This window comes from Chlamydotis macqueenii, chromosome 2 (genome assembly GCF_036417535.1).
Source record: "Chlamydotis macqueenii isolate bChlMac1 chromosome 2, bChlMac1.mat, whole genome shotgun sequence".
Taxonomy (NCBI): Eukaryota; Metazoa; Chordata; class Aves; order Otidiformes; family Otididae; genus Chlamydotis; species Chlamydotis macqueenii.
Genome location: NC_141557.1, coordinates 129,924,236 through 129,950,587, shown reverse-complemented (window position 1 = coordinate 129,950,587; position 26,352 = coordinate 129,924,236). Strand labels below are relative to the sequence as shown.

Below are 26,352 nucleotides of genomic sequence, written 5' to 3'. Positions count from 1 at the left end.
CAGGTATTAGAACATGGCGGGATGTTTCAGATTGTCATGCATGTTATTTTCAGTATTTTTCTTTGGATTGAAGTATTCTTTCTTTACAATAGCAAATCTTTAGCTCATTCTCAGTGTCAGGAGTTGTCAGGAGGGGATAGAGTGCCTGAGCAGGCAATTTTTTTGCCCCTCTGTCCCCTTTCAGTGTTCTGCTGGGAAAAAGAGGTGCAGTTTCTTATGTCCCAGTCTTATCACAGTGAGGCAGAGATTCTGGATTTTGAACGAGGAACAGGCCAAATTGCTGACTGTGGGAGACGGAGCAAGTTCTCAGCGGGAAGTTTCACACCCGTGTGGCTCCTGCTCTCCTGGGAATTAATATGTTCAGGTTGGATAACCAACAAACTGAGTAGCTCTCATTTGGATTTGGCATGATGATCACCCTTCCTCACTCCAGTTTTAATAAAACATCCAGATTTTTTTTTTTTTTTAAACCGGGAAAATTTGGTATGTCTGCCCGCAAAAGCACATGGAAATATATTGGTGTTTTAAAACTTATATATAATAATTAATTATTACAATTCTTATAATAGGTAGCATGTTTTTGTTGGCCTATTTTTTGTCTCTTCAATTTTTTTTTTTTTCGTGTCCATTTAATCTTGTAATAATCTTCTGAATTTTCTACCTGGAGTCTCATTAATAATCAAAGCAGTGTTGCTCTTTCATTGTAATCTTACTGCTGTTTTTCATTTGTCAGCATGATTCATTAAGTTGAGCCAAATTCACTCTTGATGTAACTTGACCTTAGATGTGTTTTGGCCCCATGTGTTTTCTCTTGCTGGAGTTATTCTTTAAATCAGTGGAACAGAAAAAGAAAAATGTATTGAACTGTCACCCTTAATCAAATTCTCAGCTTTAAATTAACCATGATTTGGTCCACAGGTCGTATCTTTCAACTGAGGAAATAGTTTAATGTACTAATGCATATAGTGTTTCTTGGATAGCAAAGGCTGAATCTCTTTTTAGTGTTTTCTGTTCCTAGGCTTACAGCACAACTGTTTGAAATCATGTGGAGTAAAAAGATCTAAAACCTGGGGTTAACCAAAAATGTTGTTAGGTAAATATTTTTTTTTGCTAAATTACCAAATTTGGATGTTTAACTTGATCCGGATCCCATCTGAATCCTCTGGGGTTCATTCCATTGACAATATAGACTTTTTAAAATTTACACAGTAACAAAGATACAGTTTTGAATGTTTTCCAGACAATTATTTACCTTGTGTCACCTACTTAAAAGTTTTAAAGATGAAAACCACACCAGAATACTTTAGTTTTATATTAAGAAATATGTTTTAATGTATATGAAAATATAATCTGCTTTTGTATTAACATTCTTTTTCATATATGTATATTTGTGTGCATTCATATACATGAGAAAATTTATATAAAACTAATATTTTAGGAACTCAGCAATTATATTTCTTAAGGAAGTTATTTTGTCCTTTTTCATCTGGTCAGTACAGACATTCTTGTGTATTTTATTAATACATTATATTGCATGTAAGTAGAAACACCTATATAAAGGTATTAGTGAGACCACAAAAAGATTAAGGACCTTAGTAAGGTTAATTTAGCCATGTTTTACAGCCAATGTGTTTTAACACTTGGATAGCAATGTACAGGGATGGATTAAGATACACCTTTAAAACAGAGTGGGAAACGAAGCCTGACTGTGCCTGAAAGCAGGAGATCGTGGCGCTGGGCTCGTCCCAGCTCTGGTGCAGGCAGTGCAGATTCCTATGGTTGAGCGTGGGTCCGCGCCTTGAAAGCACTGCTGCCTTCTCACACGTTGAAGCATTAGTGGGCAACTTGAAAACACTTCTGAAATTATTGCCTGGAATAAGGAGTGCTCCCGGACTACAACAGAAAAATCACATGCTGGCACAGATGTCATCTTATTCTGGGAAAATGCAGACAAAGTTGTCTGTTAATTTTCATTTTGTGTCTTTTTATTGATATATGCTGTGATAATTGTATTTGCTGGGTGAAGTTGCCACAAAAGAGAGCTTAAAAAAGAAATACAAGCCTAAGGAGACCTCATTACAGTGTAACGGCAAAACTAAATAATGCAAGGGACACGACCTTGATAAAAAGAACTTTAATAAAAAACATGTTGTAATAATATTAATGTTGAAAGTTTCAGCCCATTAAAAATATAGTTATTACACCAAGAAGGCCCTAGCACCTTTACCTCAGTTCCCTTGCACTCAGGCATTATACTTCTTCAACAAATAATTTGGTGTAATTGCACCTACTGAAAAAATATGTATTTGTATTGATTTTGAAGACAATACAAAGAGGTGCCTGTCAGATGCTGTAATGTCTCCTTATACAGATTACATATAACAAGGATTAAATTAGGTAGCTGCTTCCGCCCATCAAACAAAATAACTGAACCTTTTCCCAAATGAGGTCTCTAATTCCTCATAGACATTATCCAGAGCAGTACACGGTGCGTACATGAAGAGATGGCTATCTTAGCACTTGTGGTGCTGCGATTTGTTGGTGAGTACGTCCCAACAGTATAGCTTCCTAAAGGGAGAGGGAGGGGGATGGAAAAATTAAGACAGAAAACGAGATAAAGGAAAGTACAGCGTTCCAAACTTCATTTTTTCCCCATATTATTGTAACTTTTAATAGTGGAGAAGTACTTCAAATGGGTTTTCTCACTATCATCTTGAATGTATTTGGAAGGGAAGGAATAAATGAAACTTTTCAGAACTGATTGCCTTTTGTGTGAGTTATGGTGACTCTTTTGATAGTTCTTTTCACTGCTGTTGGGAGGGACAGCTGAAAGTCGTGGGGGCAAGACTGTGACAGCCTTTCAAATGTACAGGATATTGTTCTGAGTTGTGTACTCTGGCAAGGTAAGAGTTGACAGCAGGCATGTTGCCTGCAGCTAGGACAGTGTAAAAACACGGAACTTTAAGACTGAAGTTTAAGATTGTGAGCAAACATCCTAGTTTTTAATGATAAAGAAAAAAATTAAGAGTGAGTTGAAGTGATGCCATATAAACATAGTATTGAATATGTTGTATGGAGAGCAATAGCAAAAGCCCAGTGGATTTCTTCAGTATGTGAAGCATCTTGCAAGGAAAAAACCAGCAGCCTTGGTTTAAGTATGCATTATTGTTGTATATTGTGTTATTCTTATATAAGTCTTTTTGAAAATATAAGTCTACTGTATTTTCTGTGAAACATTGAATGTGATGGTTAGATCAGCCTTAGTTTTCTGTCCTCAAACCTGGTACTGTCATTAACACTTGTTCAGATTTTATGAAAACCCATCTAAGTACCTTGAATTAGCAGGAAAACTACGTTAGTAGTAAGTACATTGTGGAAAAACAAACATTAAGTTATGTTCTTATAGGGTGATTTGACTCAATGTTATTTTTGCTTAAAAGGTGATTAAAGAAAGTGGACCTCCTCACATGAAGAGCTTTGTTACACGAGTTACAGTAGGAGAATTTACTGCAGAAGGAGAAGGCAACAGTAAGAAACTCTCAAAGAAACGTGCTGCAATGGCTGTCCTACAAGAACTTAAGAAACTTCCTCCTCTTCCTGTGATTGAAAAGCCAAAACTTTACTTTAAAAAACGTCCAAAAACAATATTGAAGGTATGTGTCCGCCTGTGTCAGAATTAAGCATGTTTGCTCAGAATGTAACCATTACTCAGTAACTCTACTCAGTAAAGGCTCATTTGTCATTTTCTGTCCGTATCATTACTTGTTTGCGTGTGCTGGTATGCCTGTACTTCTTAAAATTCTGAGAATGCTCTGAAATTCTCAAACATAATGGCTTGTAAGATGCTTGGCTTAAGAGCCGAGATCACAGTGAAATCTGCAGGGGTTTGTTCAAGTCTGGTGGAGGATCAAACTCCCCAAGCAGTTCTGTACAGCTGTGGGATTTTTTATCATCATCTCCTTTGGAAGTTCCTGCTGGAACACATGGTGGTTCTCTCTCTGGTCTTTCCCTTCTCTCCCCAGTTTGAAGAGGGAGAGATAAGGGAGACCTTATTGCTCTCTGTAACTACCTGAAAGGACAAATTTTGGTCTCTTTTCCTAAATAACAAGTGATAGGATGAGAGGAAATGGCCTCCAGTTGCACCAGTGGAGGTTTAGACTGGCTTTTAGGAAAAATTTCTTCACTGAAAAGGTTGTCAAGCACTGGAACAGGCTGACCAGGGAAGTGGTTGAATCACCGTGCCTGGAGGTATGTAGATGTGGTGCTCAGGGACATGGTTTAGTGGTGGACTTGTCAATGTTAGGTTAAGTTGGACTCCATGATCTTAAAGGTCTTTTCCAACCTAAACAATTCTATGATTCTGTGCAATAGTAGGTATATGGGAAAATGGTGCACAGTCCAGCTTCCTCCCTTCATGGAGCTGGGTTTGGGAGTTTTGCGGGTTCAGGTTCAATTAGGTTTAGTTGTTGAAAAATTTGAAAGAAGTCTAAGAGTTTGCTCACATCTCAGCCTAGTGTGTCACTTGTCAAAGCCGTCTAAAATAAGCAAATACATACTTTGGAGAGTGCAAAACTGGGGTTGGAAAATGTACAAAGGACATACTGCATCATCTTCCTCTTTTCATTTGTCTTCAAAGCAAAATGAGTTGGTTTTTTTTAAAAAAAAAAAAAAGCTAGGTTAATTAGATACCTAGCTCCTACTGAAATTCTGGGGATCTAATTCTCAAAAACTTCTAGGAAAAATGAGTATAAATTATTATTTAATGCAAAAACATCAGCATTAATGCAGCTTTAAAGCTGCAAGATCTGAAAAAGCTATTTGGCTCTAGCTGTCTCATTTTGGAAAGATTTTCTCAAGAAAGATGCTAAGGGTATATTAATATCAATATCTCTTATCTTACCATTTGCCCTTGGAGTCTTAAATTGAATTATCCAAAGTTGGTCATGTTAGAAAGAGATGTTACTAGTCAAAATAACCTGGAGATGTAGAAAATTTTTATTTTTTGAATACCCAAACTTCTGAAATGCTTTCAGTGTGCCCATTTCTTTTTGTTTAGCCTGCACATGTTTTAAGCACTTTTTAAAGTGACAACAATAACTTATTTTTATTTATATATATATTTATGAGGCTATATCTTATGGCCTGCACTTTATTTAGCCTGCTCTGCATTTTGTCTCTGCCTGGCTCCTTGCCCACACAGCTGCCCTTGTACGTGACATTGCCTTAATTCTTTCACCTACATCTTTTCTAACAACTTCAGCAGTTAGGCTATGTAGGATTCGCTGCACAGCTTCCTTAATATATCCCTCCTTGTTTTTTGCCTTCAGTTGCTGATCATCTCTTTAATTTCTTGACTGCTTTTTTGTTCTTATTTGAGAAGCTCAAAGAAGCATGACTGCTGATCGTCTCTTATCCTGCAAATGGCTTCATGAAAAAGAAATAACAACAGAAGCAATTCTACATTCAAATGCCATTTACATTTGCAAATTCATTATTTGTGTTATAGTATATAAATCAGTTAAATATGATTTCAGATAAATATTTTTGGGTCTTAATTTCTTCTCCTTAAGATCTACAAACAAGTATTTTCATAGTTAGTTGCTTTGAGAGAACATTTGTCATGTGAGTAATAATATATTAAAATAATTTCAGAACTAGAGAGTCTGTGAGGACTGTAGTTTTTCACCAGTCTCTCAGTCCTTTTGTTTTCCTGCCATTGGATGAAATTCCCCACCAACCATACATTTTGACATGTTATTGTGAGAATTATTGTCAAGCATTTGAAATATTTTGTGGATGGTTTACAATATGCAACATTTCTAGCCATTGGAGATATTCATAGAATCATCGAGTCATAGAATGGTTTGGCTTGGAAGAGACCTTTAAAGATCATCAAGTCCAACCCCTCTGCAAGGAGCAGGGATGTCTCCAACCAGATCAGGTTGCTCAGAGCAGTGTCCAGTCTGGCCTTGAACGTTTCGAGGGATGGGGCATCAACCACCTCTCTGGGCAACCTGTTCCAGTTCTACCACCCTCATCGTAAAAAAATTCTTGCTTCTGTCTAGTCTGAATCTACCTCCCTCTATTTAGTAACCACTCCCCTTCATTGTATCACAACAGGCCCTGCTGAAGAGTTTCTCCCCATCTTTCCTATAAACCACCTTTAGGTACTGGAAGACTGCTGTAAGGTCTCCCCATAACCTTGTATTCCTCTTTGTCTTTTCTAGCTTCATTAGATAAAAGTCTTTTAAGGGTGAATTCCTATGACACGCAAACAAAGTAAACCTTCTACACCTTCAGTTACGTTGTAGAATGGAAGGCAGGAGTGCTGAGAAGGAAGGTAGGAATGCTAAGAGAGGCAGCTTCCGTGGTATATGGCAAATCTTTTTTTTGTACCAATGTAAGTCTTGCCTCTTCTTAGCGTACTGTGTGTTCCAGCATTACAGGAACCTATTTTAAGGATTTCGGGGGAAGGGTTATAGAAACAGGACAAAGAGATGTAATTGATTGATGAATCTGCTAATTTTAATCGATTCCTATAGGACCTTAGTAGTTAGATGAGGGTATTAGTAGCTTACAGATACTAGATATACACACTACCTGCAAAAGTGGCAGATAATAGGTGCATGGTTTTTTTGCCACAGTTTTAAGCTTGAGGATTCTTATCTTCTGTCTCATGATCAGAAGTTGGGAAGAAATATACTACTTATTCTCTCAAAGGGAGTATTAAAGAAGAAGTAACCCTAGTAAATGATTTATTGAAGCAGTGTAATAGTTGTATGGATATATGCTGAAATAATGGTTCTTTCTTTTAAACCTGTTTTAGACTGGACCAGAATATGGTCAAGGAATGAATCCCATCAGTCGTCTGGCTCAGATCCAACAGGCCAAAAAGGAGAAGGAGCCAGAGTATGTTCTTCTTTCAGAGAGAGGAATGCCTCGCCGCCGAGAGTTTGTTATGCAGGTATCGTCTGTCACATTAGAGATAATGCCCTAGCTATGTTATGTTCAAAGGTGAGCAAAATGGTGGCATAATATGAAGTGAATCCCTCTGTGTTTAGCCCTTTTGCATTACAGTCAGTTATACAAGTATGAAATACAGTATCAGAAAGTCAGTTTGAACTTTCTTCTTTCTCTTGGTGAAACGAACATCAGGTAGGTTATGTGCCTTTTAGATACTTTTCTTCTAGTGATTTTGGACTTTTTGTGCTCTTCTTATTTTTATTTCACCTGATGATTTCTGTCTTTATCCCTGATGTTACTATTGGTTCACGATTTGTTTACTTTTACTTGTCTTTTGGGAAAAAAAAAATTTTTTTTTTTTTTTTACTATTGTTGATCAGAGAATTGTAATGCAAACAAGTACACATTACCATGCATTTTGGATTAAAAAAATAGTCTTGTAAATCTTGAAAGAACTCCTTTCAGATTTTCAGTTTCTTTGTGGCTTTATTCATATCTGAAATACCACAAAAAAAAGCCTCCCATCGTATGTTTTAGCCTGTCTACTTAAAGGCTCTGGACCTAATACAGAAACAGTAGATCATTAATGTTTATTTAATTTTTAAATTAAGAACATTTGCAAAGATTTGATATAACCGTGATATTTTGTTAGATAGCACAACAGCAGGTTAAAAAAGGTTAGGAACAGGAAAGAATTCTTTTCTGTTGTGTTTTCACTCAGGGGTACTTTTGTGCCGGAACAATTCAGAACAGCATACCTGAACATGTTTTGACTTGTTGTCTACAAACCACACCAAAATGTCACTTCTGATCACAAGCAGAATTTATGACGTTCCAGCACCTCTCTCTCCAGAAAATTAGTTATGTTTTCACTTAAATCTTTCAGTCTCTCCATCATATCTATCAAGATAGGCTAGCAATCTTCATTTCCTTGGATCTCAATGGTCTTTCTTGATGATGTATTGTTTTTCTCTCTGAAGCAAAAGAAGATATCCATAGATCAGTTGCTTTGTTATGAATACTTCTAAACACTGTAGACTCATTTTAGCCTTTTGTGATATTTTCACACTAAAACCATACTACTATTTCTCTCACCTTCAGGAAATCTCAGTGGATTCATTATGACATGCAAAAAAAACCTTATCAGAATAAAAAGCCTTTGTATAAACTACTTAAACAATGTTTTCATTTAATTTAATTGAATGTGGAAGTAAAATATCCAGAGATAATATGTTCATTTTTATCTGTCACACAAAGAGCAAGTTTAAATGTGATGAAATGGATCCAATTACTTGTTCTGACCACTAGATAAACAGAAGAAAACCTCTGATGACATTAGTTGGTGTTCTGTTCCCGAAGTTAATTTCAGAAAGCTCTTTCTCTTTGTAGTCAGACCTTTAATCCTTGATAGAGGTTATAATAATAGCTAAACCAGTTTTACAGGTCTGAGAAATAGCAGTGCATTGATTTATTGTGAGCTATGTTATAAATTATCATTTTGTCTTGTCCCATTAAAGTCCCTCAATTTTATTGCATATAAACTTGTAGCAGATTGGCTGATTGCGGAGCTGCATAGAAGGTTTTTATTTCAAGATTATAGCTATTTCTGTTTTAGGTAGCCGCATCTTTTTGTTTAATTATGTATGTACTGTGAAGGGACATTCGTTATCATTATTATTTATTTACAACCTCTTCTTTCTGTTTAGAATTAATAGGTATTTAAGTAAAGAAATATGAAAACTTTTAGGAAAATATATACATGATAATTTGAGTAACATAAATTACTTAATTACAGTTATTATTTATTTAACAATAGTATGCCTGTTTTAACAGATTTTTTTTAAAGCTTCTTCCAGACTGTTTCAGGTCTTTCTCCTCTAAGATTTCTGTTTTTAAGATTGCCTCATCTATTTTATTATTTTTATTTTAGTTTAGTTTCCATACTTTTGAAACCATACACTATTTTTAGAGGTAAATTGGCAAATAAAATGGCTTTAATGGACAGGGTGAAATAAAGCTGTCAAAGAGCTATGAATCTTACACAGGTGAACAGTCATGGCAATGCTAATGTCACAAACCAGGCACATACAACTTCAGTAGTTTAAAAATGGTGCCAAACTCAAGGAAAGAGTTAGAGCCTCACTTTTTGTGGATATCCATTATCTATAATTTGTCTTTATTTTGAGGTTTTAACAACTTCTAGTTTCACAAAAGGCATCTTGTTTGTCAGAAACCCTTTGCGCAATACAGACTACAGGTCCAACGAGGAGCTCTCTTTCCAAAGATTATTTTGATAAAAACTTGTCAGGTGTAAGTGCAGAAAAGAAAGCAACTCCAGCCCCCATGTTCCTTGCAGTGCGATGAAGTGGGAGGAATGTGAACATGGTTTTCATCTTTCTTTAGAAACTGCTCTCATTTAAATCTCCAGGTCATTGTTTGTCTCTCCATTGTTCTGGATACTGTCCCGATGATGCTGGGGGGCTGCTGCAGGCAGTGCTCTGACAAGGACGAGGAAGTGCAAATCCTGCAGCACTTCCCAAATTAAGAAAGAGAGGGGAGCAAAAGTGGGGGAGATATTCAGCAGAGAGAATGGGGTTGGCACAGAGACTGGTGGAAGCAAGAGACAACTGTGTGTGCACCGAGATAAAAATGTAGCTCTTTGGTACGGGTTTGGGGACCTTCTGAAAAATCTAAATGAGCTGCTCTGTGTGAAGCGGCATGGTAGTCCCCTTCTGCTCTATTCTTACCTTTCCAAGACTGTGTCTTCATCAAAAGAGCTGGCGGTTGTTGGTAGGTGAGCAAGATTATTATATGGTGATGTTGAGGAATCTTGCATTTATCATGATTATGATCAGTGTTTTCTTTTTAAGGTAAAAGTAGGCAATGAGATTACTACTGGAACAGGCCCCAACAAGAAAATAGCTAAAAGAAACGCAGCAGAAGCGATGTTGCTACAGCTGGGTTACAAAGCCTCTACTCCTCTTCAAGACCAGACAGAAAAGGTGAGAACCAATTGTTATGGCCCACATTTTATCCTTGTCTAGATTTCTTAGCTGTATCACCTAGTTGTTTAGTAAGAGCAGAGGCTTAAACTTGTGCACCTCCTATTTTTAGTTGTCAGAGATCAGCCTTGGATTGCCTACAGCTCTATAGCTACAGTTAGGAGTAAGTGCAACCTCTCCTCCTGTAAGAGTAATTAAGAACAGAAATGTAGTTCCAGAGGACAGTGTGTGTGCAGAAGTGTACATGTGATGTGTGCCCCTATTTCTACTTACAAATCAGGATGAACATGTCTCTTCCTTTTATTCCATTTTGAGCATCCATGAGAGGACTGAGAGGAATGATGTTATTAATTTTCTTACATGAAGTAATCATAATAGTAAATGTTTGTCTTCCTGTTGCATATGCACTAAAAGTATTCCAGAAAAGTAATGGCCTTCTCAGGTTTGATGACTGAGAAAGAAAATGTGTGTAATTTTTTTTTTTTGTGGAGAAGGAATTACATTTTAAATTCATATGCATTGCATGTATGTATTTCCATGTTAGTCACGTACAACTTAGCAGTCCTCTCCTGTCTTGCTTTTATTGATGGAAGGTTTTGTAACCAAAATTGAGTGTTAAAGTTTTGCCTTTTGTATCCTGAAAATAAGGTAAGGTATTTGGCTAAGCTGTGGACTCTGAACAGCTTCTGTCAGATGCAGAGTCACTGCATGTATGTATATTGATCATGGCTTAAATATTTGCAGTGGCTGCATCCACTAGCTCAGATCAACAGAATGTTCTGCTGGGCTTTTCTAGGGACCATATGATAAATCTGAATATAGTATATATCTATATATATCTTCTGAAACACCCTTTGTTTTTCTTTAGAAAACAATAATAAACATATAGGAAGATACTCTGTTCTATACATTCTATGTAGTCCTAACCAGGAAAAGATATGTGCCATACTGGTTATTTGGCTCCACCTCATGCTGTTTCCCTCTCCTTTGAAAAGAGAAGCTCACTGTATGACACTCACACACACCTTGACTATGTTCTTCACTATACATCTTAGTCACATACAAGTGTGCAGTACTCTGAACAGAGTACTTGAAGGCTAGATGGTGTTTGTAGTGAGAGTACAATGTTCAGTCATAGCCATTTTAGAAAAGGCTTATGACAGAGTCAAATGATAATTCATTTTCACCGGCATGTTGAGACTTTTCTACTGTAGAAGATACTTTCTACTAGTTTAAACTTTTTCTTCACTGCCAATTTGGCCAAAGGGCTGTTTTGAAAAATAAAGCAAAATAGAAAAGTCAAGTTATCTTTCTAATAGGAAAACATAGGTTTTCATTCTTGAGTTTTGAATTGACTGAACTATTTTTACCCAGTAATTTTCAGAGATAAATCCTGAAAAAAATTCAGCCCACAACATAGTTGCTTTGGAGACCTCTGCATGGTAGAAACTCGTGGCTACATTGAAATCTTTAAAAAAAAAACCTGAGTGTCTAAAAAGGGGTACTCCTGCTTCATTTCTCTATGCTTATTAAACTATTGCTTACAAATGCATTGTCTTTAAAAAAACAAGTTTAATTACATACTTGCAGATGTAGGTATCTTAGAATTGACAGAATAGCATACAATGGCCTAATATTCTGAACACGACGAGCAAACATGATACTCCATAAAAAAAAAATGTGAACTATTCAAATTTTATGTAGTGGGAGTAGTCAAGATCATAGAACAAATTTTTATAGCTTTGTTAGGGTTAAGGACATAAAATATCTAGAACATCTGGCTTTATCTTCTGTGTATAACAGATTGAACATATTTAAAGCAGATACACAAATTAGTTTGTGTAGATGAAAGCATTTTAATTGTTCAACTAAACTGTGCTGGAGAAGAGGGAAAATAGCCCTTAGATCTCTACCACTTTGAGCACTGCAAAATTCCTTCCATATAAATTGCACAGTAAACATGTACCATTAGAGGATACTTGTTTCTGTCTTTGGATCCGAAATGGGGCTCCTTGTGGATTAGCTGACGTATCAGGTTGGCATCTAAATAGACAATTTTCACTTGTGTTGTTTTCAATGCTTTTAAAAAAGGGAAAGTCTCTTTCCCCTGTCCTGCCTTTCCCTGAGTCCTTTTATCCCCTTCCTCCTCCCTTAAAAAAAAAAAAAAACAAACCAAAACCAAACTCAGTCTTTTTTCCTTAACCCCAATGCGTAGAATGTGCCTGTGTCCATTGTTTTAATGAAGACCTAAGAGTGTTACAAGGGCCATGCATGGTGCTGATGGCAGCACAGGTAAACAGGTAATCCAGGTAATGTGAAAAAGTAAAGGCTCTGCTCTTTTCTGAGGTAATCCAGTTCCTGGAAGAAATCAGTAACGGTCATGCAAAGCCCTGAGAAGAGCAATTTGAAAGTGCCCTGAGAGACATTTTGCAGCTATCAGAATTTTAGCTCTATGGATCAGAATGGAGAGTTGCAGTGTCTTCATTTTTTCATGTTTCCATTTTTTCATTTCTTCTTGCAACTTATTCTCTTAGAGAGAAGAAAACTAGAGCAGATTGCATTCATGTGAGACAGCAGCACTAAGAATAACTTACTGATAGATAAATTCTTGTTACATTCCCCGTCATGATCAAGTTAATAAACAACAAAAAGGGAGGAATGAGGAGAGCTGGAAATGTTCTTCTCATATTGTAACAGCGTGCTGGTGCTGATTTTCCGATCGTGTTACTGTGCACAGTATGGATTCGTGACAAAACGATGCTGTTGTAGCAGACAGCAGTAAATACAAACATATTTATTGATTTCATATTGCTTATTCATTTAAAGAACTTTCATCTTGCATGTTTTCCAATATCCATATTACCTGCTTCATAATAAGAATAAAAGGAGTTATGTGAAATTAAAAGGCATGGAGATGGGTGACCGGCTTGAGACCCAGCTCTAATACCTGTCCTCTCTTTCTGCTAAATAGATCCCATTTTTGTTGCATGTTTCCTAGACTGTAAGCACATTGGGATGTGCATGATGAGGAAAGCCAGGAATAGCTGCTCTACATAGTGTACTTTTCCCTCCTCTTTCCCAAGGAAAACATATCATCTAGAAGTCTGCATTACCACGTGACAGTAATCTAAACAGCCTTAGCGCAACCTCTGAGATGCAGAGGCAGATTTCAGCTGGCCAGTCCTCCTTCACATCTCTTCCGCTTTCCAGTCAACCCTGTCTTCTGGAGCAAATGATTGCAACTTTGTCATGGCATATAGACTGCTTTGCTGTGAGGTCTTCTGTTTACATACAAAATCCCAGTGAAATCTCAAAAGGATCATTTCTTTCACATTTGTTGAGCTGGTTGTCAATAGCTCCTAGTTCATGAGGAAGCTTGGACTTGTTTATCCACATTTACATGTAAATCTAGAACACTGCTGTGTTATTTACTGTGTAGACCTCAGGAATGGCAACATTTTGAACTTCTATGTTAATTGCTCCCCTTTTCTGTGTCAGTAATACTTGTATTAAACATAATAAAATTAATTTGAAGACAATTAGCTTCCTCCAAAAAGTCTATATGTTAAAATAATGGAAAATTGAATCTTTTTTTGCTTTCACTTCAGTAACTGAAGGGATTCCTAGCAAGTAAATATTTTAAAATTACATCCAAAGTACTTTGTAGTGTTTATGCATTCTTTGATTTGCAGATATTAGGATCTTCTTGTTTTAGAATGTAATTTCTCTGTTGTCTCTCTGTGTTTTCAGTTGAGAGCTGCTTAAAACATTTGATTTTAAGTCTGATTTGGTAACATATTGAGTAGAGCCTAATCCTTGGGGAAACATTTATATTTCAGTGTTAGGCAATAGTTGTTAATGTTTATTCATGTAGGGTACATTCCTCAAATAACCTATTTTAGACAAAACTTAAGATACGTTAGCAAAGTTTTGTGAGCAGATGTGGCAATCTCAATCATCCTTTTTAGAATCTTTCAACTAAATTTATAAATGTGAATGTTCTGTCTAAGGAGTAGTTTGCTCTTTAATGATTTGTCTTTTTCTACCTGTTTCAGCTTGGAGAAAACAAGAGTTGGAATGGCCAGAATGTTGGGTTTCCTGAGCCAACAAGTAACAGTAAGTATTGCTTTCTGAATTTATATTTATACTTACTTCTTTTTGTCTCTCTAGGATTTGGATTATCTGAGAAAATTGAAATGCTTTTTGTAAATGTTTTAAGGGTTTTATTGCAATTAGATATATTAACTCTTTAGTGTCCTCTGTGTGAGTATAAGTAGAATGAGTGCAGGAACAAGGAAATTTTTATTTACTTATTGAATCATTGAATCCTTCAGATCATAAGGGTTTTTAGGAGGTCATCTAAACTACCCACTCAAGGCAGAGTCAGTACAGAGTTCAGGCAAGATTGCTTATGTTTTTTTTTCAAGTTCTCCAAGGACAGAGATTCCATAGCTTCTCAGGGCAGCCTGTTCCAATGCTTATTCATCTTCAGATTGATTTTTTTTTTTTTTTCTTTTCATCCTAGTCAGAAAATCTCCTGTTTGTATATGAGTATCATCTCCTGTTCTTATGCTACATACCTCAGAAATGTGCCTGGCTCCATCTTTTTGGCAACTTAGATATTGAAAGGCTGGTTCCCCAAAGCCTGTCACTGTCTTCTAAGCCTGATCATCCACACAGATTTTCATAATCTAGTAATTAATCTACCTGGACTTTAATATCGCAGCTTGGGTACAAGGATGCTATGGGAGACATCATAGAATCATTGAATGGTTTGAGTTGGAAGGGACCTTTAAAGGTCATCTAGTCCAATCCATCTGCAAGGAGTAGGGACATCTCCAACCAGATCAAGTTGCTCAGAGCCCCATCCAGCCTGACCCTGAACGTCTCCAGGGATGGGACATCCACCACCTCTCTGGGCAACCTGTTCCAGTGCTTCACCACCCTCATTGTAAAAAATGTCTTCCATATGTTCAGTCTAAATCTACCCTCTTTCTAGTTTGAAACCGTTACCCCTTGTCTTATCACAACAGGCCCTGCTAAAAAGTTTCTCCCCATCTTTCTTATAAGCCCCCTTCAAGTACTGAAAGGCCGCTATAAGGTCTCCCCAGAGCCTCCTCTGCAGGCTGAAGAGCCCCAACTCTCTCAGCCTGTCCTCACAGGAGAGGTGCTCCAGCCCTCTGGTCATTTTTGTGGCCCTCTGGACTCGCTCCAACAGGTCCATGTCCTTCTTATGTTGGGGGCTCCAGAGCTGGACACAGTACTCCAGGTGGGGTCTCACCAGAGCACAATAGAGGGGGACAATCACCTCCTTCGACTTGCTGGCCATGCTTCTTTTGATGCAGCCCAGGATGCGGTTGGTTTTCTTGGCTACGAGTGCACATTGATGGCTTATGTCCAGCTTTTCATCCATCAGTACCCCCAAGTGCTTCTCCTCAGGGCTGCACTCAATCCCTTCATCCCCCAGCCTGTATCAATACCGGGGTTTGCCCTGACCCGTGTGCAACACCTTGCACTTGGCCTTGTTGAACCTCATGAGGTTCACATGGACCCACTTCTTGAGCTTGTCCAGGTCCCTCTGGATGGCATCCTGTCCCTCAGGTGTGTCAGCCACACCACACAGCTTGGTGTCATCTGCAAACTTGCTGAGGCTGCACTCGATCCCACTGTCTGTGTCATTGATGAAGATGTTAAACTGTACTGGTCCCAGTACAGACCTTTGAGGGACACCACTTGTCACCAGCCTCCATCTGGACATTGAGGTGTTGACCACTACCCTCTGGATGTGACAATCCACCAAAGAGTCTACCCCTCGAATCCATATCTCTCCAATTTAGAGAGAAGGATGTTGTGGGGGGACTGTGTCAAAGGCGTTACAGAAGTCCAGGTAGATGACATCAATAGCTCTTTCCTTGTCCACTGCTGTAGTCACTCCACCATAGAAGGCCACTAGATTTGTCAGCCAGGACTTGCCTTTGGTGAAGCCATGCTGGCTGTCTTGAACCACACTCCATGGTCCTCCATGTGCCTCAGCATAGCTTCTAGGATAATCCGTTCCATGATCTGGCTGACAGGTTGGTAGTTCCCAGGATCCTCCTTTTTAACCTTTTTAAAAATGGGTGCACTGTTTCCCTTTTTTCAGTCAGTGGGGACTTCACCTGAGTGCCATGACTTTTCAAATATCATGGAGAGTGGCTTGGCAACTACATCAGCCAGTGCCCTCAGGACTCTGGAATGCATCTCATCAGGGATTGATCGTCATCAATCCCCATCAATACTTCTAGATTATTTCTGTTTGCATTGTCAAAATCTCTTAAGGACATGGCCTGTGAAACATCTTCAAATGTTAACATCTTTGAATGTTAAGATATTGGAATCCGGCACAGCAGAATAAGACCTCTAACATTTCTCTCCTATCCTTGCAGTGTCTTGTAGCAAAGATATTTACAGATGACATCACAGCCATCTACTACACTAACAAGAAAAAGCAATCCCTTTCCCAGGCTTCATCTGGCAAGCAAACTTTGGCAATTACACATGTAAATCCAAATCTAGAAGGAGAACACAAAAGCAAGCTCACTGAACAGGACACAAGATGAACAAAAAATGTATTTAAACCTCTGCTGACCAAAGAACTTATTTTTCATATATTTACCTGCTCATAGGCTTTTGCAGCCACCACAGGGGATGGTACAGAAACAGGTTTTCGTTCTGGAATGCTTTTCTAATACAGGAAACATATTTCTAGATGCCTTCATTTCCATTCTTCTGATCTTCAAGTAAATTAGAAATCAAAGGAGATGTAGCTATCACATGTCAATAGACATTAGACATTTATTTCTGACAGTGTTGTTCAGAGACCACTGTGCTTAATCCTTTAACTCCTTTTTCTAGGCTTCCAATCTAGAGCAATGTTAATAATCATCAGCTGATTAAAGTGTATAATTTTTTATTTCGGAGGCACTGTGCTATCCTTTTGCAAAATAGGAAGGGTTTGAACCCCAAATGTTTTCAGCTGGCATATGTTTTTTAAGCTGATTTTTTAACTCTTCACCCCATAAAGAATCTTTCTCTTTTAGGGTATTTTCTTTAGAATTTACAGCTTAATTGTGATTTCCATATAAAGGCACAAGAGGAGAATGAATATGTTACAGTTATGTAGAGGACAAACCAGTCTTTCTTCAACGTGCAGTCTCATCTAGAATTCATGAAAGACCTAGAAGTGCATTTTTCTTCTCTAAGTGTGTTAACGTGATATCACCTCTGGCTGAATGAATTGCTAATAGGTCTTCTTTTTGAGTTTCTCACTGAAACCTCTCTTGGTATTGCTAAACTAAAATGGCCTTTCTGATAGAATTATGAATCTAGTGTATCGATTGGCATATTAAAGTATATTTTTATGTAGAAAACCACTGTAGTAGTTTCTATACTGTAAGTCTTTCACCATATAAATATCACGTCATTTATTTGTAATGTATAGGAAGGAACCACATATTCCTGGATAGATGTTGTGTGGAACATTTTTGTATGTTGTTAAGTAACCAGTAAGTTCAGTTGATACCTTCCTAGCGAACGGCTCTGTGAAGAGGCCTGTTTTTCAGGATGTGACTGAGGACAGGGGATTGCAGCGTTTGGAGAAGATCTACTCAGTATCACCTGATATTTCTCACCAGTTTTCCATAGACATGCTTACTTGTTGAAATGCTGTGCTAATATTATTAGGGGGATGGTCTGCCGGTACATCTTTATCTATGAGCGCTTCACCTGCTCTTCCTCTGGTAGAGTATTATGTACTAGTTTTCCACACAGGGAATGCATGAAAAACACTGAAGAAGAATTAGTATTATTAAGAGTTTTCCCTCCACACACCTGTTAATCTTCCCCTAAGCCTCAGAGTCCAAGATAAATTCAGAGCCTTGCAGTTGAGGAGAACTAAAGAAGTTTGAAGTGTCTTCTCCTTTTGAATGAAGTAAGAGACCAGTTGCATGCATGATCTCTTATGCATCTGTGAAGTGCAGGGTTTTTTTAAGGCAGTTCCAAACAAATTCCATTGTTTAAGATAAAAAAGTCACATCCTTTCAAGTATGAATATGCTGTATTTAAGAGCAACAGGTGTTGGTAGATGTATCTATTCTTGCAGTGTCAGCATTGTTGTATGAAGTTTTAAAGAGGGCAAATGCAGCAGCTTGCTCCTTTCTATATCTCTGCTTATAAGAGAAATGTACAGTTTCCAATTGTTGTGACCCTAAAATTTAACTTTCAGAGGTCTTGAAAATCTAAGGTAGGCCCTGAGATTGCTGCATCTACCATTTGGATCTCTTATTCAGATTTCCAGTAATTTTATTCCAGGAAAACAATTGTGTCCTGCTAGGACAACGCACTGTGCATTAATTTCCTTTTGCAGGCAGATACTCTTTCTGTGTGTGCATAAGGCACGACGTCTTCCTCCGAAACTGTGTGAAATAAAACTGGAATAGTAAAGTGCAGTTATATACTTTAGTACAACAAAACCAAAAATCATAGCAGTTATAATTTTAGTACAGCTGAAGAACAGATTTTGTTGTACCCTTATTATGTAGAGTTTTTTTGCTAGGACATACTCTTCAGTCTGCATCCTCTTATGTATTCACTCAATGCATTTTAGTATTCCCTATTAAGTATTCTTGAAAATTAACTTTTTAATCTACTTTTACAGCTATCCTTGCAGCAAACTTCACTTCTGTTCCTCCTACTCTCTGGCAAAGCTTTCTACTGGTTTACTTCTTTACCTTTCCTCTTCATTTCACAATCTCAAAGATAAAACAAGAAGCTATGTGTTTCTTGATTTGGGATATCTTAGACATTTTTCACATGTGAAATAACAAGAACATTGAGTGAGTTTTTTCCCTAAAGCTTCTGGAGGAGAAATTGGGACACTGAGGGCAGACCACAAGCATTTGCAGCCCATACAGGAGATGTTTACTGTTAACAGAATGCTCATTTATCTTTCTGGCTTTTACTTAAGCAGTTATCAACAAAAACAAAATATGAAACAAATAAACAATCCTTATGCAAAGTGTGTTTTCTTGGGAACATATTTTGGTTTTCTATTTCTGGATGGTGTAATCACAAACAGTATATACACTAGGAGAAGCTCTAGATGGACAGTGAGGAACAGAAATATAAAAAATAAAAGAACAAGGTAGCAATGGTTTTATATATTATAATTCTAACAAGGAAAAAAATGACCTTAACTGTTTTTCTGTGCTCCCCACCTTTAATTTTCCATAGTATAGTTTTCTCTTGTCTATTTCCAGCAATTTTGGGAGTCACAAAGTAAGTATTCAAAAACTAGTAATTAAAAAAAATACATTCAGAGCAATCCTACCTCTCTGTAAAGGACAGGCTCTTTGTTTTTCTTGCCTAACATTTTATTGCTAGGGATTCGTGCATGACTTTACAGTCTTTGTTCTTCAGAGTACATCTGCTCCTGCTGTTTGTTCACCACCTGAAATCATAATCATTTGTTTGTGACATCACAATTAGTCACTGTGAAGATGATTAGATTGTCACCAACAGATGATTATGATTTCAGATGGTAAATGAGCAGCAGGAACAGATGATCTCCTAAGGAACAAAGATACTTGATCTCATGCAATTGTTCTCAGTAAAAAAAAAAAAAAAAAAAAAAGCAATGAGAAAAAAGCAAATAGATATTCAGAGGAGTTTCTTAAATATGTGATGAGGAAATTTGAGCATTTTTCCATGAATAAAATATACTTTAGTATTTTTAAAAATCTACTTAATTAATAAGAGATTAAGAATGTAAGAAATATAAAAATTATTAAAATATATGGTGTTACTATAGGCCCTAATTGTATGGTGACCTTCATATTCTTACTTAGGTGTTGCCTCACCATTTTTTAGGGAGAAAATAAATGCAAAATAAATCATATAGATTTATGAAATTTTGCATACTAATACATGTTCACTTTGGAGGAAACAAAATTTGTGTGAACTTTGTAGTTCTGACTCTCGCTAGTTTTATAAAGACTTTTTTTTGTAGTCCTCTACATGTTTATTTTTCAACTGGGTATTTTGATGAAGACTTACAGTAGATAATTTAATAAGGAATTCATAACAGATAATTAATAATAATTAATAATAGATAATTAAATAAGGAAGACATTTTTTACAGTGAGGGTGGTAGAACACTGGAACAGGTTGCCCAGAGAAGTGATGGAAGTCCCATCCCTAGAAACATTCAAGGCCAGGTTGGATGAGGCTCTGAGCAACCTGATCTGATTGGAGATGTCCCTGCTTCTTGCAGGAGGATTGGACTAGATGACCTTTAAAGGTCCTTTCCAAAAGGAAACTATTCTGTGATTCTATGATAATTCTCTGTATTTCCATAAACAGGAACTGAAGTCTACAGTTTGGGAATACAGTTTTTGTTTTGTATTTCAGATATTTTAAATTGGAATTTATGTGTGTTTTATTTTCCTGAAATATTTAATTGTTTTGGGTGTGTTTCAAAGGTAATTTGCAGTTGACTGTATGCATTTTTGCTCACTAAGTACTGCTTCTTCATTCAACTTCACTTTTGAATTGCTTCCAAGCTTACTAAACTTCATAAATTAGAATACACTCTTGCTAGGAGTTAGACTGATACATCACTAAACATTTGTTGAATTGTTTGTTATTCTGAATAGAAACCACAATAAGAGGAGTTGACAACACCACTTATTTGATGAAGCACAGGCCACAGAACAGTAGTTGTCCATCTGTTTGGTTTTGGGTTTTTTGTTTTGTTTTGTGGGTTTTTTTAGCAAACATCCTCTCTTAGGAACATTATACCATCACTGTGTTTCAGGGAGCAGTTCCATCAGCTGAGCCACTTGTCTCCACTCTGTATGTCTCACGATCTAGGCTAGAGTCTGTTACAGCAGTTGGTTAGGTTTAAGTAACACCTTGTTTCTGTAGCTGCTGACTTGATGTGCTAATTTTACCAAAAAAAAGAAAAAAAAAAATCACCCCATCCTCTAGAAAGGGTCTGAGATAACTAGATTTTTTTTCTAGCTGAAGACATAGAAAACTAAATTTAGAAGCAGAAGAGATTTGTCCAATTTTGTTTCTTTCCTGAGTTATTGAAGCTAGGAAACCTACGCTGTGTTTGGCATTATTAATAATTAATGTGTTATTTTTTTTAGTTTCATCTAGCAATGAGAATGAGATAATAATTTATCCAGAATAATACCAATTAAATACAACTTGCACTTATTTTCTGAAATAGTTGAAAAAAACTCCTAAAACACCTAATATTGAAAAACATCTAATATTAACAAAACAGAGAAGGGAGTGTGGTTATTTTTCCCTTGCTGTTTTGAGAACTAGTGACAAGATCCAAATTAACATTTTGTGTGTAAGTGGGATTTGGGCACAACTCAGGTGTGTAAGACCACAACTGCAATTGGTCCTTTTCTTTTCCACTTTTCCCCTTTTGAGGTGCTCAGTTAGGTGCTTAAAGTACTACAGGTTTTGCATCTTCAGATGTGATGCTTTCTTTGCTGAGTTTAGAGTATAATGTGTATTCCTGAAGTACTTACTCTTTTAAACATGCATCCAGAAAGTTGAGAGAATTCGGTTCCATTTCCTTCTTCACCATGAGAACTTTCCTTCTTCACCTTCTTCATGAGAACTCTCCTTCTCATGGGGTGAAAAGTAATCTGGATAATGGCAGATGACTTTTGGAGATGTGTATCTAATATCATTATGATTTGCAGACAGAAAATAAAAAATCAGATGCTGTCAAAATGCAAGAAATCCACAGAGGAGTGATCTAAAAGAATCCTGATTTTGTAATATGTCTGTTGATTAAAGCACTTGTGACTGAAGGTGCAGATACATATTCTAGTGTTCCCTGGCTGGTTTACAAATATTATCTTCATATTTTAGATACAGGAAAAAAAAACCCGAACAAATGTTGCAAGCAACCTGCTGCGTGTGTCTTAAGTAGTATGGATAGTGCATATGTAAGAAACAGACACTTGGGCTGTGAGGATTGTGGTTTGGATGCCCTCAGGCTGAGAAGGAACCCAAGTCAGCTTTCTAGGAGACTGCTTAACCATTAAGGTCTTTATGTATAAAGAAAGAACAGCCACCATGACATTAGATAGCCAACTCTGTGGGTAGAGATCATTTCAGAGAAATTCTCCGTTTGCTGTTCCTGATCCCCTAAAATTCCTATATGAATTACATTTGTTCAAGGTTGCTATTCTGTTCCTTTGAAAAAAAACCACCTGTGTATGAATAGCAACACAGAGCTCTTTTTTTAATGTCAACTTTAAAATTCAAATTTGATAATGAAATTCTGCAAATTATCTACATTTGGATTTCTGTTTTCAGCCAAGCAAGCAGAGCAGTATCACACAATTAACCTCAATACTGTGTTTCTCTAAATATTTCACTTTTCTGAAGTCTTTTCTCCTTTTCCTACTCCTCTCCTCCCAGCCTGGAATGCACCATGTACCTCACCCTTAGTCTAGGATAATAATGTCCTTGAAGAATTGAAGCCCTTGAATTGAAGCTTTATTGCTGTCAGAACCAAGACTTAATTCTCCATTCTCTCCTCCATCCTCTTTCCTTTACATCAAACATATCCCTGTGACTTCCGCTCCCCCACTGCTTTCTCCTCCTCTGATTTAATCTTCAGTCATACCTATGCTGTGCTTGTGGATGTCTCCCTTGACCTTCTTAGCTTCAGCAACCTCTCTGTCCTTGACTAGTAGACTTGCTCGTTCTCTCATCTCTTCTACGTGTGGGTCACGCCTTTGTTTGCATCATCACAATTCTCATTCCCCTCTTAATCTGTTAATAGTTTTGCCTGCACAGGTCACCTCCAGTTGCACTTAGGCACTCTCCTAATTGCTTTCCCCCCTCAAAAATAATTTTCTTGCAGCTTTTACAAGCACCTTGATCCTTGATCTGTCACCTCACTAGCTTGATTTCCTCTTGCTCCAAATTTGCTGAACCTCTTTACTGATAAGAATACTGTCCTTCCTTCTGCATTTAGATTGGTTCTTTTCAGAATCTGCTTCACCTTAATCTTAGGTTATCTGGTGCCCTGATATATTGTTGGAAACTTATGATGCAGAAATTATCATGTAAAAATAATGGTGTCGGTGTTTCATCTGTCTATTGGAGTATTTCATAGAACATCCTGTAGAAATTCCCCACTGCAAACATTAAGTCTTATTTTTACAAAAATCTTAATGTTCCCAAGCAGGAGTAGAGCTGTGGGAGATTTCAAAGGACTTTTCTCACATGAGTTAACACCAAATGTTACAGAAATGTATACAATTTAAGTCTCCTGTGAGACTTAAGTATCCTTTTTGGCTGTACTGAAAATGTTCCAGTGAAATTAAGGATATCAAGACCTGACTTTGCGAAGAACTAAATAGTGTTTACTTAAGTGTCATGGTTATTTTAAGGTTAAATAAACTAATATTTTAATGAGTGACATCAACATCAAGCATCAGTTTGTTTAAGGTCGTGTAGACAAGGTCTTTTGATTGAAGGACGTTGTGTAATGACAAAACATTTTTTCATGTCTGAATATTGCAGTAGCTGGTGACTTAGAAATACCACAGATAGCTGTGTTAAGTAGGTAATGATTGCGCCTTCGTATTTCACGCCAAGATTGTGTGCAGACTATTACTGAGAACATAATGGCCATACTGTTTGCCTATTCAGTTGTTTGACTGACGTTTTCTGAGTTCCTACTGAGGTAATAAAACAAAATTTGAAAATATTCTAGTGTATAAATAGACTTTTACAGCAAGTGGAGTATAAATGACTATTTCTTTTTATTATAATATTTACATATTTCAGTCTTGTTATTGAAATAGTTACTTGGTTTTGTAAATTCTCTTTTTTTGCTCTCAGTGGATTTGTAATGGGCTGTATTCTAGGGCATGTTGAGAACCTGCCAGTTCTATGGAGGAATTACCGCATGTAAAAGTCCTCCATGCTTCTTAAGGTTTTGTCCATTTTGATTTACATAATAGTGAAGTCAGGATTAGATCTGGGTCTAGCTTTTCCTGCTTAATGCCTTACTACAAGATTTTGCCACATATTTTATGTGACACAGTGTAAGAAGGCTTTATTCAATGTGAATATGAGTAGCATAATCTGAAAGAAAACTTTTTAATTATTAGGTACTGAGTACTTTATTCAGTTCCAAAAATACTTATTATCTCTTTATGAGCAATCTTTTCTTCATCCAGTGATAGGTTATTTAAAATATCAGGATGTTAAACTTAATGTATGGGTATGTCATGTATAGAATCATATCATGGTTTCCTTTGCATCGTTACACAAGACATGAAAGTTTTTCTCTTCATGCTTGTGCCCCATGTCACTGGTTGTACTGCAGGGAAGAACATGTGCTGTTCAGGGGTGTCAGGAGAAGTCATACACCAGCTGACACTGCTTCTGGTGCACCAACAAGTATAGCTTTCCTGTAGGACAGGTAAGAGCCCAGGAGAAAATTGTGATTCTCCAAGAAAGAATGAAGTTGTGATTTAGATCAAGTGTCCTTGAAACACAAAAAGTCAATGAGTGACCTTGAACCAGGAGAAGTCATTGAGTGAAGGCAGAGAAAGAGTATCCCTACAGTGTTGGTCATGTAGAAAAGAGAGAAAATTAGCACTGGTATATATGTGCATTGACAATCCAAGCCTGATTCTGTACATCATCTTTTGGAATTGAATCATAAAATCAAAATCTCAACTTTTCATTTTTTCTGATCTTCCTGACAGAAGTAGAAAATTGAAAATGGGACACCAGTGGTACCAGTATAGACACTAATACTTGCGAATGTGCAGGCAAAGCTGTCATCACTCTGAACATTTCTTAACTTAGTAGCCCACTACTGTGGGGTAAATTGTCACTGTCCTTGCATCAACAAATTCAATTTTTGTGGCATCTTATTACATTGAGGCTCATTTGGCAATACTGTCAGTTGCTCTCCTTCATCATTCCATTCCTCACACAGAAAGTCCCTCTGATGGTTGGTTTTGTTTTCCGTGAACTCCAGGAGTGAAAGTCCAGACAGTGGGGGACCTTTTTTATAGAAAGATCCTCCTGTCTTCCCAGTAAAGGGCACCCTGTCTCCCCAGGCAAGGGGACCCTATAGAGAAAGAGTCAGGGATGAAAATAACACCACTCCCAACAGATTTTTGGAGACTGTCTCTACTACTACTGCAGTGAAGTGAAATGGGATCAAAGCTTCGAGAGTACACTTCAAGGGGAAGACTTATGAAGAATAGTTGAACATTTGCCTTGGCATCTAAACTGTTTTGCAGTTGTTTAGTAAGTGACAGTAAAAGTAGACAATGGAAGATGAAGAAATTTCTTCTTAGGTAAGAGAAGTCTTTGGTGTGGAGTTTTCAGAGACTTCAGAAGATTCTGAGAGACTGCGAACAATTACTACTAAGAATGAAAAAGACGTGTTTTTCAAATGTTAGTGATTACATTGCATAGCCAGCCTGCATATTTTCATAGCACATTTGCCCACAGGTTTAAATAATATAAATAAATGGAAATTATTTTAACATGTTTCATGAATGAACCTCTAAGTTACGTCCAGTAGAAGGTGCAATGTTGTTGGTCTATATTATTATAGATCCTGTGACTCCCAATAATTACGATGCTACCTTTTGAGTATGGTGAAGTTAGTATGGAATAAATATTTAGGGAACACAAAAATCCATTTTTTTTTAGCTGAAAGACTAACAGAAATATGAAAATACTGACCTAGAGATGTTCTCCTGCCATGCAAAAAGATGTTAGAGGATAGTATTTCTTTCTCCCATGTTTTTTCTTAAAGTGCTTGTTTGAAGACTAATTAACATAATTTCTGAAGAGTTCTTTTGTTCTTACATTTATTCCTCTCTTGATGTCATAGTCCTTGTCTTGTGATAACATCTTTCCTACTGTAACTAAACTATTATATATATATACACTCTTCTACAATTCAACAGAGTTGAACCAGACAGCAGTGAGGAATTATGTTTAAAAAATCCTCAATAATGCATTAAAATTATAATGAATTACAATCAATATATGCTTGATAAAAGTTTTCAAATAGACCAAGTTTTATTGGCTTTTTAAAACAAGTTTGTAAGAAGCTTCATAAAACAGAGGCCCTGAATATAAAAAGTTAATAGCTTGCAACTATATTAATGTAATGTCTGGAATATTACATTACTTTGTTTCCAGAGATAATCAATGATAGTAATATAATATCTGCCTCTCAGAGCCAATGTATGATTTAAATTAATTATTGCTTGTAAAGCACTTTGAAGTCTTTAGCAGAAAGGTGTTGCATAAGTGTAAAAGTACTATT

General features: G+C 36.9%; 1 protein-coding gene across 3 annotated transcripts in view; it reads left to right on the top strand.

The window, feature by feature from the left end:
* STAU2 (staufen double-stranded RNA binding protein 2) overlaps positions 1 to 26,352 on the top strand; it is a 183,957-nt gene that overhangs the window by 65,768 nt on the left and 91,837 nt on the right. For all 3 annotated transcript variants that reach the window (XM_086740933.1, XM_086740934.1, XM_086740932.1), the window contains exons 8-11: positions 3,441 to 3,653; positions 6,827 to 6,964; positions 9,834 to 9,965; positions 14,021 to 14,081. In XM_086740933.1, the coding sequence (XP_086597059.1) occupies positions 3,441 to 3,653; positions 6,827 to 6,964; positions 9,834 to 9,965; positions 14,021 to 14,081 (544 nt within the window). The remainder of the gene's footprint in view (positions 1 to 3,440; positions 3,654 to 6,826; positions 6,965 to 9,833; positions 9,966 to 14,020; positions 14,082 to 26,352) is intronic.